This window comes from Bipolaris zeicola (genome assembly GCF_000523435.1).
Source record: "Bipolaris zeicola 26-R-13 unplaced genomic scaffold scaffold_50, whole genome shotgun sequence".
NCBI lineage: Eukaryota > Fungi > Ascomycota > Dothideomycetes > Pleosporales > Pleosporaceae > Bipolaris > Bipolaris zeicola.
In genome coordinates this window covers 21,685-34,026 of record NW_006912099.1, presented here as the reverse complement: position 1 = coordinate 34,026, position 12,342 = coordinate 21,685, and the positions used below count along the sequence as shown (strand labels likewise).

The 12,342-nt window shown below is 49.4% G+C and overlaps 5 protein-coding genes across 5 annotated transcripts; 2 read left to right on the top strand and 3 right to left on the bottom strand.

Annotated features, from left to right (window-relative positions):
• Positions 1-192: 192 nt before the first annotated feature.
• Positions 193-1,778, top strand: COCCADRAFT_92914 (uncharacterized protein; the record flags this gene model as incomplete). The annotated part of the gene is made up of 6 exons (XM_007712822.1): positions 193-228; positions 286-318; positions 412-506; positions 559-578; positions 633-1,700; positions 1,753-1,778. The coding sequence occupies 6 exons, from the start codon at positions 193-195 to the stop codon at positions 1,776-1,778; spliced, it is 1,278 nt and encodes a 425-aa protein (XP_007711012.1).
• Positions 1,779-2,261: 483 nt separating this feature from the next.
• On the top strand, positions 2,262-3,009 carry COCCADRAFT_92787 (uncharacterized protein; the record flags this gene model as incomplete). The annotated part of the gene is made up of 2 exons (XM_007712821.1): positions 2,262-2,311; positions 2,373-3,009. 2 exons carry the CDS (start codon positions 2,262-2,264, stop codon positions 3,007-3,009), a joined length of 687 nt encoding a protein of 228 aa, XP_007711011.1.
• A 360-nt stretch (positions 3,010-3,369) lies between these two features.
• COCCADRAFT_92905 (uncharacterized protein) lies at positions 3,370-4,133 on the bottom strand (the record flags this gene model as incomplete). The annotated part of the gene is made up of 3 exons (XM_007712820.1): positions 3,370-3,438; positions 3,513-3,989; positions 4,044-4,133. 3 exons carry the CDS (start codon positions 4,131-4,133, stop codon positions 3,370-3,372), a joined length of 636 nt encoding a protein of 211 aa, XP_007711010.1.
• Positions 4,134-5,821: 1,688 nt separating this feature from the next.
• COCCADRAFT_92887 (uncharacterized protein) lies at positions 5,822-6,022 on the bottom strand (the record flags this gene model as incomplete). The annotated part of the gene is made up of 1 exon (XM_007712819.1): positions 5,822-6,022. A coding segment is annotated over one exon (201 nt), but the record flags the coding sequence as incomplete, so codon positions are not given.
• Positions 6,023-8,376: 2,354 nt separating this feature from the next.
• Positions 8,377-11,804, bottom strand: COCCADRAFT_35698 (uncharacterized protein; the record flags this gene model as incomplete). The annotated part of the gene is made up of 5 exons (XM_007712818.1): positions 8,377-8,412; positions 8,475-9,578; positions 10,223-10,923; positions 10,978-11,638; positions 11,709-11,804. 5 exons carry the CDS (start codon positions 11,802-11,804, stop codon positions 8,377-8,379), a joined length of 2,598 nt encoding a protein of 865 aa, XP_007711008.1.
• Positions 11,805-12,342: the final 538 nt, after the last annotated feature.

The window sequence follows — 12,342 nt, the reverse complement described above, 5'->3', positions numbered from 1 at the left end:
CCGAGCAGAGCAGGGCTGCGCGCTGCATAGCCACAAACGTCATTGGGACTTGAGCAGCCACGCAGGCGCTCGCGATCCTTGGTCGCTACCTGCTGCCTCTCCCGATCAATCCACCTCCATACCGTGACCAGAGTTTGCCTTTGCTGTGTTCTGCACATCTCTCTTGCACACCCATAATAAAATACTTCCACCATGAGTTGGAAAGGCCTGACCAAGAGCGTTACCCGAGTACGACAAAGTCCCCGCGCTGCTCGGGCATTATGGCTTGCTAACCCAATCGCATAGGCGCCACAAACCTTCAAGCAACGGTTCAATCTTGTACGTCCCCTCGTGTATCACTATGCTTCTAGCATGTTTGCGCTCCTTATTCTCTCGAGAATAAAATTCCACCTCTAACAGTACGTCTTCTAGGGCGAGATTACCAAAGACCCAATCTATACAGATGCCGAACGACGCTTCCAGGAGTTGGAGAAGGAGACAAAGAAGCTTCATGATGAATCAAAGAAGTATGCGCTCGCTTCAAAACTTTCCTCTCCTACTTTTTGCTTACATGTCTAGGTACTTTGAGGCCATAAATGGTACGTTCATACTTCACACGGCCCCGCCAACACCCGCCTAACCATTCCTCCCAGGCATGCTCACACACCAAATCGAGTTCTCGAAAGCCATTGCCGAGATCTATAAGCCAATCTCCGGTCGTATGTCCGATCCCGATTCGTTTCACGACGAAGGCAACGCAGCCGGCATAGAAGCTTGCGAGCAATACCAGGCTGTAGTGCAGGAATTGCAGGAGACCCTTAAGCCCGAGCTCGAAATGATAGAAACTCGAGTCATCCGACCTGCGGATGAGCTCCTAGTAATCGTAAAAGCCGTTCGCAAGATTGCCGCTAAGCGCGATCACAAGCAACTCGACTACGATAGGCACCGCGCCGCATACAAGAAGCTTGAAGAGAAGAAAGATAAGACGCTGAAAGATGAGAAGGCTATGTATAAGGCTGAGAATGATTTGGAGCAAGCCACACAAGACTTTAACTACTTCAATGATCTGCTCAAGGACGAGTTACCGAAGCTCTTCGCATTGGAAAGAGAGTTCATCAAGCCCCTGTTCCAGTCGTTCTACTACATGCAGCTAAACGTGTTCTACACATTACATGAGCGTATGCAACGGCTGGATATTGGTTACTTTGATCTCACTCTGGATATTGAGGCAGCCTACCTCAAGAAGCGCGGAGATACCCAGGAAGAGGCGGAAAAGATATCCATTGTCAAGTTCAAGACCACCGGTGGTGCTCGCGTAGCAGGGGCGAGGCCAGGCCAGTCCAAGTACGCAACAAAGGCACTGGAAGCTAAGGCTGGCCGAAGTTCGTTATCCGAAGAAACGGAAGCACCGCCACCACCATACAGCCCTGGACCTTCAGCAGCCGCTACCGGCGATATCAAGTCACCTGCACTGTCATCAGCCTCATGGGGTTCTGCTGCCAAAGCCAAGGGTGCGGCGCCGCCACCTCCAAAACCCAAGCCTTCTCGTCTCAGTGGGGCACCCGCTGCTGAGACTGTCACAGCCCTGTACGATTACGAAGCCCAAGCTGAAGGTGACCTGAGCTTCTTGACTGGTGACGTTATCGAGATTGTTTCTCGTACTCAAAACGAAAATGAATGGTGGATTGGCAAGGTGCGGGGGAAGCAAGGACAGTTTCCAGGTGAGTTCCAGACCAAAAGAGCCTTCAAAAGTCAAGTCTAATCGTGTTATAGGAAACTATGTCAAACTGAACCATTAGTCGAGGCTCAGTTCGCCTCCTCGTACCTTGCGATTGCGGGGCAACAGTTGTTGAGGCATATCTTCATGGCGCTTCAGGTTTCTTGTTCAATACCAATGTGTTAGATTTGAGCATTCTGCTGTACAACGCATCTCTCAATGATAGTCTTTTTCATCCTTTATTCGAGTGGAATTGAGTTTTTGATCGAAAAAGATCACCAGGTACCCCATGTCACGTGCTGGACAGCTTCCTCTTTGGCAGCATGACTGCGCCACAGTTCAGATCAGTCCTAGCGAAGCAGCAAGGGTCGTTGCGTGCCACCCCGCATGACGTCTGCCAGAGATCCTGGAGACCCGCAGCCCGTATCCGCATGCTCGGGTATGCACGCCTAGGGTGTTGTCCCACACCAATGCATGTTCTTCTGACATCTGTATTATAGAAACATTACTCTGCTCGTTCTTCCCTTTGCTTACAAATCCCCTTTTTGGGAAAGACTGATCGACAATGCCGTACGAATCAACCATAACATTCACTCTCGACACAATATGTCCCTGGTATTTCAAATATCCCTCCGCTGTGCATAGCCTATACTCGAACCTAATACAACAAACACAGGACATACATCGCCTTTGTCCGCCTCAACAAAGCCCTCGACGCCTATCGCTCAGCTAATCCAGACTCCCCCGCCAAATTTACCATCAAGCTCGCCCCATACCAACTCTACCCAGATTTCTACGAAGACGGCGTCGACAGATACGAGTGGCAAAAAGAAAAAAAGTACAATGGGAGCGACGAGAAAATGAAGGCGTACGCGCATTACATGGGCCTGACGGGGAAAGCAGAGGGTATAACGTTTGATTTCGAGGGCGGTCCCATTAGTAATACGCTGCATGCACACCGTATATTGTACTGGTTGCAGAACAACAAGGGACCTGATGCTGCAGTGAAAGCAGTGCGTAGTCTGTACAATCAGTATTTTGAACATAGGGCTGATCCCGCGGGTCGCGAGACGCTGGAGAAGGCGTGTGTGGCTGCTGGGCTGGGTGAGGATGAGGCGAAGAAGTTGGTGGGGGATCAGGAGGAAGGATTGCGTGAGGTTAAAGCGGCGATTATGGAACAGGCGGGGAATGGGGTGGATAGTGTGCCGTATGTTGTGTTTGAGGGGAGGAAGAGGGATTTTACACATGTTGGGGCGAGGAGTGTGGAGGAGTATGTTAAGGTGCTTGTGCAGGTTGAGAAAGAGTGTGCTTGAGTGGAGGTTGGGTTAAATCATAGCTTTCTGTGCAATTTTGTATCCAAAAGAACGATCGGGTTGGTCAGTCATCTCTATTGTTTATTGGTTGTCACGGTATATGCATTTAAATGTAGTAAAGCAGTATGGCTTAGATGATTATATCTATCTAATAATAGATACAAAGCATTAGGATTTGAAGAAATTAGATTACAGCAGCCATGAGGGAGTCCAGAGGAAGCTTCTTCGGCACCAAACCTCTATCGCCCACGATAGTAAACAAAGGAAAGATAAGGAAAGTAAGTTCTAAAGGAGTCTAGTCTAGTCGAGTTTTACCAATTGCATGTGTCGTTCTTGATCGCGTAAATAGTCGTAGATTATTTACCGGCAGTCAAGGTCAGCGGTGCGGCTGTCAAAGGTGCAGAACCTGTTGTCAGAGACAACAGCAAGCTATCGCAGTTGGTCAGTCAAAGTTCATCTTTTTAGGAAAAAAAAAGGGTGTGGGAATGGGAATGAAAACTCACGTTAATGTATCCACCATCACCACGAGTCCAGAGCGAGTTCTGACGACCAATGTAGAAGCAGTCGTAGTCAGTGTTGAGCGCGCCCATGGAGAGCTTGACACTGGCGACATCGGAGATTCTGTCGCGGTTGGCAACGTCCCACTTCATGTTGTAGCAGGCAGCGGCGACCCAGCGGTTTCGGTCGGGGTTCCTGGCCCACATGGCGTCGACGGTGGCCTGGGTGAAGGTCTCACGGGCGGAGTTCCAGTTGTTGATGGGGAACAGCTTGTCGAGGAGGCCGCTCATGGCTCCGGCGATGGAAGCTCCGGCTCCAATGCCCTCAGCAGCGCCGTTAAGACGGGCTCCGGCGCGGCGCTTGGTAAGATGGGCATCGGCGTCGACTTTGGTGTCGATATCAGCCTTGACATCAGCGTCGATATCGGTGTTGATACCGATGTTCAGGGGAGAATCCTTGAGCACATCAAGTGCCGCTCCAGGCTGGACTGCTTGTTAGAAACTCAAGTCCTTCTTGTATGATGGAGGGGAACTTACGATAACGGCAGGGTTGGAATGCTGAGGAGGAACAGCCGCAGCGTTAGTAAGAGCGACAGTGCCAGCAAGGAAGACGATAGAGAAACGCATCTTGAATTGAGGAGTTGGATTAAAAAGTAAAGTCTTTAAAAGAAAGAGTGAGAGTGGATAGTTGGGAAAAGAGAGCGTGAGTTGCTGTGTTAGCGAGTGATGGTTGTGAGTGTGAGTGATGATTCTGTTTGAGCGGTCGTCCGAACTCCTTATATACAACAATTGAGCAGACCAATTGAGGCTCTTCCTCTCTCGATCGTGAGTCTCTATTGCTTGGATCTGAGGCATCCAATTCACCCACGTGGACGCTAATGCTGCGAGTCGTTGGCCTAAGCGCTCAGTCCCTTGGCCGTGGTGTTGTCTGTGCCAACAGTAAGATTGGCCTGAATTAACGTGTATAGCAAAGACACGTTGTATTCAAACTTTGTGCTCACCGATTCATGTGCTTAGCCCTATCTTTTTTCTAGGATCACCGGCTAGAACATCACTCCTGCGCCTTCTAGAAGATCGACTAGCATTAGATGAGCAGGCGGTAGGATTGCCCTATGCATTGTAGCTTCACGTATGCCAAACTCAACGTCTGGATGTCTTCTGCTTCATTTTGCTAGTGTTTGAGCTTTGACAGACTCGCGAATGTGGATGCATAGCAGTCCGAATTTTGTTCAGAAGTGACAGGTGTAATATCAGCGATGAATTCTCGTAGCTCCTTCCCCTTATGTCACTGCTTGGTTGTATAGTGGGATTCTCAGGAATCAACAATGTCTTGCTGGATATCAAAAGTGGTGTAGACCTAGACAGTTACTCTAAGGGCTTGTTCAGCTACATCCTTCTCTGATCAGTTCACCACTCCATGGCAAAATCCTCCGCAGCAGCTTCAATCCTACCTTTCCCTTCGCTCCTTTCCTGTCGCCATCCAGGGAGTCCCTGAAACGTCTATTTTCTACAAATTGGCCTTGGTGTTTTCATGGCATTATGTCTTTGCGAGCCTACTAATCAGGATTCCCTGTCTAGACAGCAAGCCATGAGCCACCATGATACCTTACGAAGACACTCACCGTAATTTCATGCATGCACTGTCCTCGAATGCGCGATAGCATCATGCAAGGAGTAAATGTAGTAGGGCTGCGTTACTTCCTGTCTTCTGCTGTAGGCGTGCATAGAGTTGGACAAATCATCACCTATTAAACTTTATTTGGCACCAGTAAAACGGCGGAGAACAACGATAGGGACCGTGCAGGATGAATGTCGTCATAGGCTGGTTAGATAGCGGAGATGCTTGGCACATGCCAGTCAATCCATACCCTGATTGACCATGAGCGGGTGAATTAACTACCCAAAATAGATACTATTTGGCTGAATTAACTCTGTTGGGGCTGTGACTAGTGAACCAGCCAAGCCTTTCAGGGCTTGTTACTATCCCGGGTGGTGCCAACGTTAGCGAAGGGCTGGCCCGTATAAAGTTTGGATTTTAGCGTTGTCCCCTGCCTTACGCGTGAAACCATGGGTTCTATGTGTGCACTATCCCCCGGTAACACAGCCCTAGCCAATCAGCTTATGTGAACTTGCAGCAATTACTCGGACATTAAAAACCTTATTATCACCACCACGTTGTTGCGATCGAGCTATCCAACGGTGTGGCCTTTACGGTCAAACTCAATCATGCAGATCTCGAGAACTCGAGTGCAACAATAGGGTTAGCACTGTGGCTAAAGTCTTCTAGAAATGCAATAGTGTCTTCTAGGCAGCTTCTAGAGCGCTTCGAAAGGCGAAACTAGAGTGTGATTACACGTAATTTCAAGCCTCACACAAAACGGTGCTGTAGCTGGAGAGTGAAGACTTGGTACGGTAATCGATCGCGTTTGTGATGTATCCTGAGTTGGCTTTTTGATACCTGCTTTCGAGTGTCTTTGGCATGCTGACAACTCACTGGATGGTCTGTGTATCAGAGTGTAGTAGATTGGAGATCATAATATGTATGCATGTGATGAAAGTACTAGAAACAAGCTTTGTTGTTATCCTTTACAGCCACAACTGCCTAAATCCCAAGATTGAATGGCGAAAAAACAACCTCCGATTCTGCAGCTTGATGTCGTATCCAATGCAACATGCGGTCAATCCAACCCCACGTTCCATGGAAATTCCCAACTCCTTCGACGTGACTAATTCGCTCGGTTTCTTGGCAACCTTCCAGCCCTTGTCACATGTACTCCCACAAAGCTAAGCAAGAGCTCGTTGTTTTCATGTGATCGCCCAACGTGCAGCTACGGCCCAAGCCCCTGCATATGGCCATCCAGCCCTGTCCCCTTGACGAAATGCTCGCCTTACGCACTGGCATCGGGTCAGAATCTAAACTTAAATTCTGAAGAAATTATGGCGCTTAGGGTCGATACAGGAGGTGTGGAATTCGTATGCGGAGATTGTTCGGGGAAGATGGAGATCGGGAGGCTTGCTTGCAAACACTAGTCTTATGTGTGTGGCTTGCATGTAATGTAAGAGAAACTTGTAAGGCATGGAGTGATCTGAATATAAGTAGAAGAAGAGAGCTCGATGTGAGGAAAGGCAGGAGTAGCGATGGATATAGGGGGATATGTTAAGAGGAGGATATTGGAATGAGGAGTGCTGCTTCGTTTGTGGTAAGAATAATCCAAACGTCCGTCGAAGATCTATACTGAAAGATAACCTAGGTATATCCCGGAAGAACTTTTGTATATGGCTTGTTTCAATCTGTAGAATAGGGTCAATTAGTATTGCAGTTCGTTTACAGATATAGGAGGCATTGGGGAAACCATGAGTCTACCTATTCTAAACGACTAGAAATCAGAGCATGGTAAGTGCCGTAGTTGAAATGATTTGGGAATAGTAGAATAGTATTGAAGCATCTGGGTAACGTATATATACCTCATACAATCTAATGTAGTGTAGTAACTGCGATAGTATAGTGAAACATCATGCATCCATATACTACAGAATGCTATTTGTATCCAGACTCAAAGAGTCAGTATTTGCAGACTGTGGTCTATATGCTTCATGTAATCTGATGTAGTAAAATGTTTTCAATGGCTTAACACAACGTCACATATCCAACTTCCACAGAGTGTTATTTGTAACTAGATGAATGAATTAATGTGATCAAACTGTGCGGTCCAATATATAAGTAATACATGAACATACACATAGGAACGCTGTGGTATCGATAGGAGAAAATTTCACAGCTTTTTGCAGTCAAGTATTGAACATCGCTACATGTAATTCTCTTTTCGAAATGTCAGAAACTGTATAGTGGTCAATAACAAGATAGAATTCACAGAAAAATCTTCTTATGGGCTAGAAGAACGTTTATTTTCCGATATCCTATCACAAGAAGAACTAGAGACGCTTTTCCTTGATATGATATATTACAATAACCACATCAACAGCCAAAAAGGGGGGTACTGCAAATTCTACCTGGTACAATTCGTCACAGTCACGTCCAAGTACCCAGGCTGCTCAAAAGAATTGAAAAGCGTGCAAACAAATTTGAGACACCGTCTTCCCCCCCTTATTTCATCAGATAATGCCAATCTGAGCTGATAGCTATTACCTAGAGAGACTGAGTAAAGAACGGAGCAAACCTCGATATATTCTGTTTATCACATAAGACTAGATACTCAGACAGCAAAACTCCGCTCACAGCAGCATACCTTACTATAGTATAATCTGTTTCATCTTCATGGGCTATGTACTTGTTGGAAAAAATTACCACAATACTAACATCATGCATATCACGATACTGAAACCGCAAAACAACGCTTTCCCAACCGCAAACCCTTAATCGCTAAAAGTACAGAATTACTCTTCATTCAATCCTCTAATGTAACAAGCGCGTTGATATATACACACCCCAAACGGTAATGCTCTAGTTATCTTATATTGCAATAGTCTAGTAGCGAACTCGAAGCGCAATGTCAGAGTCATGAATGGTGCTGGTACTGCTGGTTTTTGATGTATCGACAGGACAGGGGATTTGGATCGTGAGTGTCCGATATGATTGGGTATGGTAATGTACAGCAGGCCGGGGGATTGTAGTGGATACAGGAGAGGGACGGGAAGGTGTAGATAGGCTAAATCGTGGTTTGGTAGTGTCGACTTCAAGTATAGCACCCTAAAATAGAGTATGCTTTGTTCGTTCATTCGTTCTGAAAGTCTCTGCAGTAGTTTGAGTGTCAACAATATGCACCTGAGCTTTACAAATCCAAATTACATGATGCAAAATCGAGAGTTCAAGTGAAAAATTATTCTTAATGCTATTGTTTACTTCATGTTATTATTTATGATCTAACATGTGCTTGAATTTTTCAATCTGGCGTTGTGTTAGTAACTCCGTTTCGATACGAGAAAAAAAAGTTCAACAAATCCACTCACCTTTGTACTCAGATATTTCTCTACTTCCTCGCTCTTGATTCCTTTCATGCCGCCAGTCTTCCACGCCAGGGGCACCATGGCCACGCGCTCGCGGACGACGACTTCTCTGTTCGGGCCCTCAACTGCTCGGACTTTGTCGGGGTTGTTGGTCAAGAGTCTTATTCCCCTATCACCGTCCAGACCCAAATCCATAAGCATGGCTGTGGCTAGACCGTAACTGCGCGCGTCTGCGGGATGCCTTAACATTATGTTGGCTTCGTATGTGTCGTTTCCTAAATCTTGCAGGTTGTATGCTTTGAGCTTCTCGCCCAGACCGATGCCACGGCCTTCCTGCCGGAGATAGATGATGGCGCCGCCCGAAGGAGATAGCGCGGGGTCGGCCATGAGGCGCGCAGCCTCGTCAAGTTGCTCGCCGCAATCGCAGCGTGCAGACCAGACAGTCTCGCCCGTATAGCATTCGGAGTGTATGCGCACGAGAGGGAGTTGTGACGAGGAAACGAGCGGAGCGTCTCCGTTTTCTGACGATGAAGCGGAAGCCGGAGACAAGGGTCCATTGGTCTTGTCGCTATGGGCTAGTTTACTGTCAGGCATGGGTTTTGGCGGAATGCCTTCCGCACGCTTGAGCTGCTCGACCCGCGAGCTGGTTCTGCCTGGGTACAGACGGCCTACATATGCGCCTCTAGTCATGCGATCCAGCTCCGTCTCTCCCGGGCGTTCGGCGTCGAGGGAGCGAGAGCGTATTTGGCTGCCAAAGACGATTGCTAGATGCTCCTTTGTGTCGACATTGTTTCTGTAAACATGTAGCCACATTTCATGTCCCGTGGTCGTAGGTATGCGCGCGCGCACCTCGCACTCGACCTTAGGGAGCTGCGACAACAGATCTGGGCGGGGGGTGTCGGTGCGGAGCGAGGTATCGACTGGTATAGAGCGGGGTGGCCGGGGATGCGAAGGAGTCGAAACTCCCGGTGTGGCTGGAGGGGTGAAGGCGGGAGAGATGATTGAGGGTGGGGGATCGTGTCGCTCTTGGTTTGCGCCATGGTCCAGTGTATGCTCATGCGTCGGCGACGTGTGGAAGTCAAAGTCATCGTTTGCAGCGGTGCCAATCTGCGGCGAGAAATGGGGCGGAAATGCGCTCATGGTGGATGGCAGGACGGAAATGATTTAAAAAACGGGGATTGCGGTCACGGAAAACAGAAGCGCATTACCGAGTGAATTGGGTAGAGACAGAGACAGAGTCAGAGACAGAAACAGAAACCGGAGCAAGAGGTGCAGTGGGGGTGAGCGACTGAATGACATAGCCGAACCCGCAGTTGCTCGGGAGTCGTGATTTTGGGATCCGCCTCCGACATTCCACTAACCGCGGCTATGTAAGCAAATTCAAGTGGCGCCCAAATGTTCCGGTCAGCAATTGGGAATTCCGCCCTCGCTCACCTGTTCTGCCCCACACCGACCCTCGGAGCCGGACTCGTGCGGGCGAATGGCTGCTGGGAGCATTCCGCCCTTTGTTAGGGGGCGCCAGTGCAGAGTAGATTAGTAGAGTATTGCACATACGCCCGAATGGGCATTGCCCCGATTCTTCAACTTGGACTTATGCCAATTGTATGCTTTACATACATGTGCTATATAGTACTACTGCATGCATCAACCAATCTACCATGTCACCTGACAATATCTGATTCATCCCAGAAAAAACATAGCTCACAGATCACTAGTTTACTTCCCCATGCCGCGCCATGCCTTTAGTCCACTCTGCGCTCTCTGCCCCACACCTCATCCGCATTCTTCTTGCCTTTGGTCTCTGGAACATACCATGAGACAAAGGCAAAGAAGAAAGCTGAAAGCGCTGCGAATATGAAGTAGACTTTGCCGTGCAGCTTTGCGCTTGCTAGTGGAAAGAATTGGGCTACGACAAATGTGGCGATCCAGTTAGCTCCGAGCGCGATGCTCTGTGTCGCATCAACCGCATCCGGGCCCACAAGCTCACTCGCCAATATGAATGGCACAGGGCCAAGACCAACAGCAAAGCCGGATACGAAGAGCAGGACCGCAATGGCTGAGAGTACGGGAATCGCCTTGATGATACCAATAGCAAGCAAAAGCGAGCTGCTTCCCATAATCGCCAGAGAGCTCAACAGGCACACCTTGCGACCCAGCTTGTCGGCAAGGGGCGCGCAGCTAGCTGTCACGATAATGTTCAACGCCGAAACGGCAAGGTTGAGCAGGGCCGAGTTGGATTCGAGCAGACCAGCTAGCAGCGAGACTCCGTACATGACGATGCTGTTGATACCGCTGAATTGCTGGGCCAGCATCACCATGATGACGGCGATTGCAGCCTTTTTATAGTCGGAATGGCGAAAGACCTGCATGATGCTCAGATTTCCTTCTTTGCCAGACTGCTTCGGCCCAGCCTCGGTTGACGCGTTAGGGCTTAGTAGTGTCTGCTCCTCCTCTGTGCTTATGTTAGTTTACCATGGCCACATAGCCCGCATATCGAGTGACTGACCATTGACATGGGACGAATCTGACATTCCCCAGTCATGCATCTCATCCTCAATGTCTGCATGTTCGCCACGAATCTTGCGTAGAGTCTTCTTTGCAAGAGACACGTTGCCTTGCTCAGCAATGTACTTGGGGCTCTCGACGGACAAGAGCAATCCCGCGCCTTGCACAGCGCCGATAACGCCTCCAATGGCCAGAATAAGCCTCCAGTATGAGTCGTGGCTCAAGAAGTAGCCCAACAGCTGCGTGATGAGAATGCCAACATTGCAGCCAATCTGTGTGAAGGCACCAAAGAAGCCCTTCTCAGCAGGAGGAGCGATCTCTGAGATGTAGAGGGGCACAATCACGACGGATGCTCCCGCCGCGACTCCTGACAACAGCCTTCCGAAAGCCATGACGGCAATATTTGGGCTCAGGGCCTCGAAGACGGGGCCAACCACGAAGAAGATGGTCGATATCTGCATAGCTCTCAGGCGGCCGAGCCTTGTCGCGAGCGGACCGGCCGAAAGGGCGCCTATGAGGCCTCCGAGCGTGTATAGTGAACCCACGACGCCCCATTCTGTTGGTGTCATCTCAATGCATTGCGGGAGGCTCGGGCCTGCGACGGCAGCTGTAATGGACTTTTTCTTGCAACGGATGACATCTTCGGGCGCGTTGAGCTCAGACTAAGAGAGAGAGGGTTAGCTATGCAGCTCGTGGAGGACGGGATGTGAGGTTGGTATATGGGGGACGGACCAAGTGGAAGCCGAAGAGCAGGGGGCCGAGAGTCGCGACGGAGAGGATGTAGACAAAGTAGCCGGTCAAGTTGCTGAACCACGAACGGGGATCCATTGCAGGCTCTGCTGATGGAGGAGAGTCGGGTGGTGGTTGCAGCTCCAAGCTGTGTCTGGCACCCGGGGACGTGCCCGTAGCAGCGGGCGAAGCTTATGTATTAGAATACATTGAATACACGGTCACATGGTTACCTGGCTACCTGGCTACCTGGTCATGGTGACGATAGCTTGCAGAGAACGGTAATTGTCACTGCTTGGATATGCGAGCGATACGCGACGTGCTTTATGGGACGCCTATTGGTCCCAAGGACTTGTATTCCATCGCAAAGGGTGGCGTGGCCGTGGTTGCGGCATTAGGTGGGTGTATGTACTCTACCCCGGCTGAGGCTCTGCGGGGGAAACAGGCCATGGCAAGTGGGACGCGTGCCCTGCCTTTTCGCCGTCGCCGTCTCTTATCCCTTGCACCATCCTGCCAGCAACCCACCTCGCTGCGTCAGGGCCCCATCCATCCTCCTTGTCCAAACCATATCGCCCGCTTGTATTGCTTGCCCCGTGTCTGTCCGCCATCTCCATCAGTATTCATTCCAAGTCACATG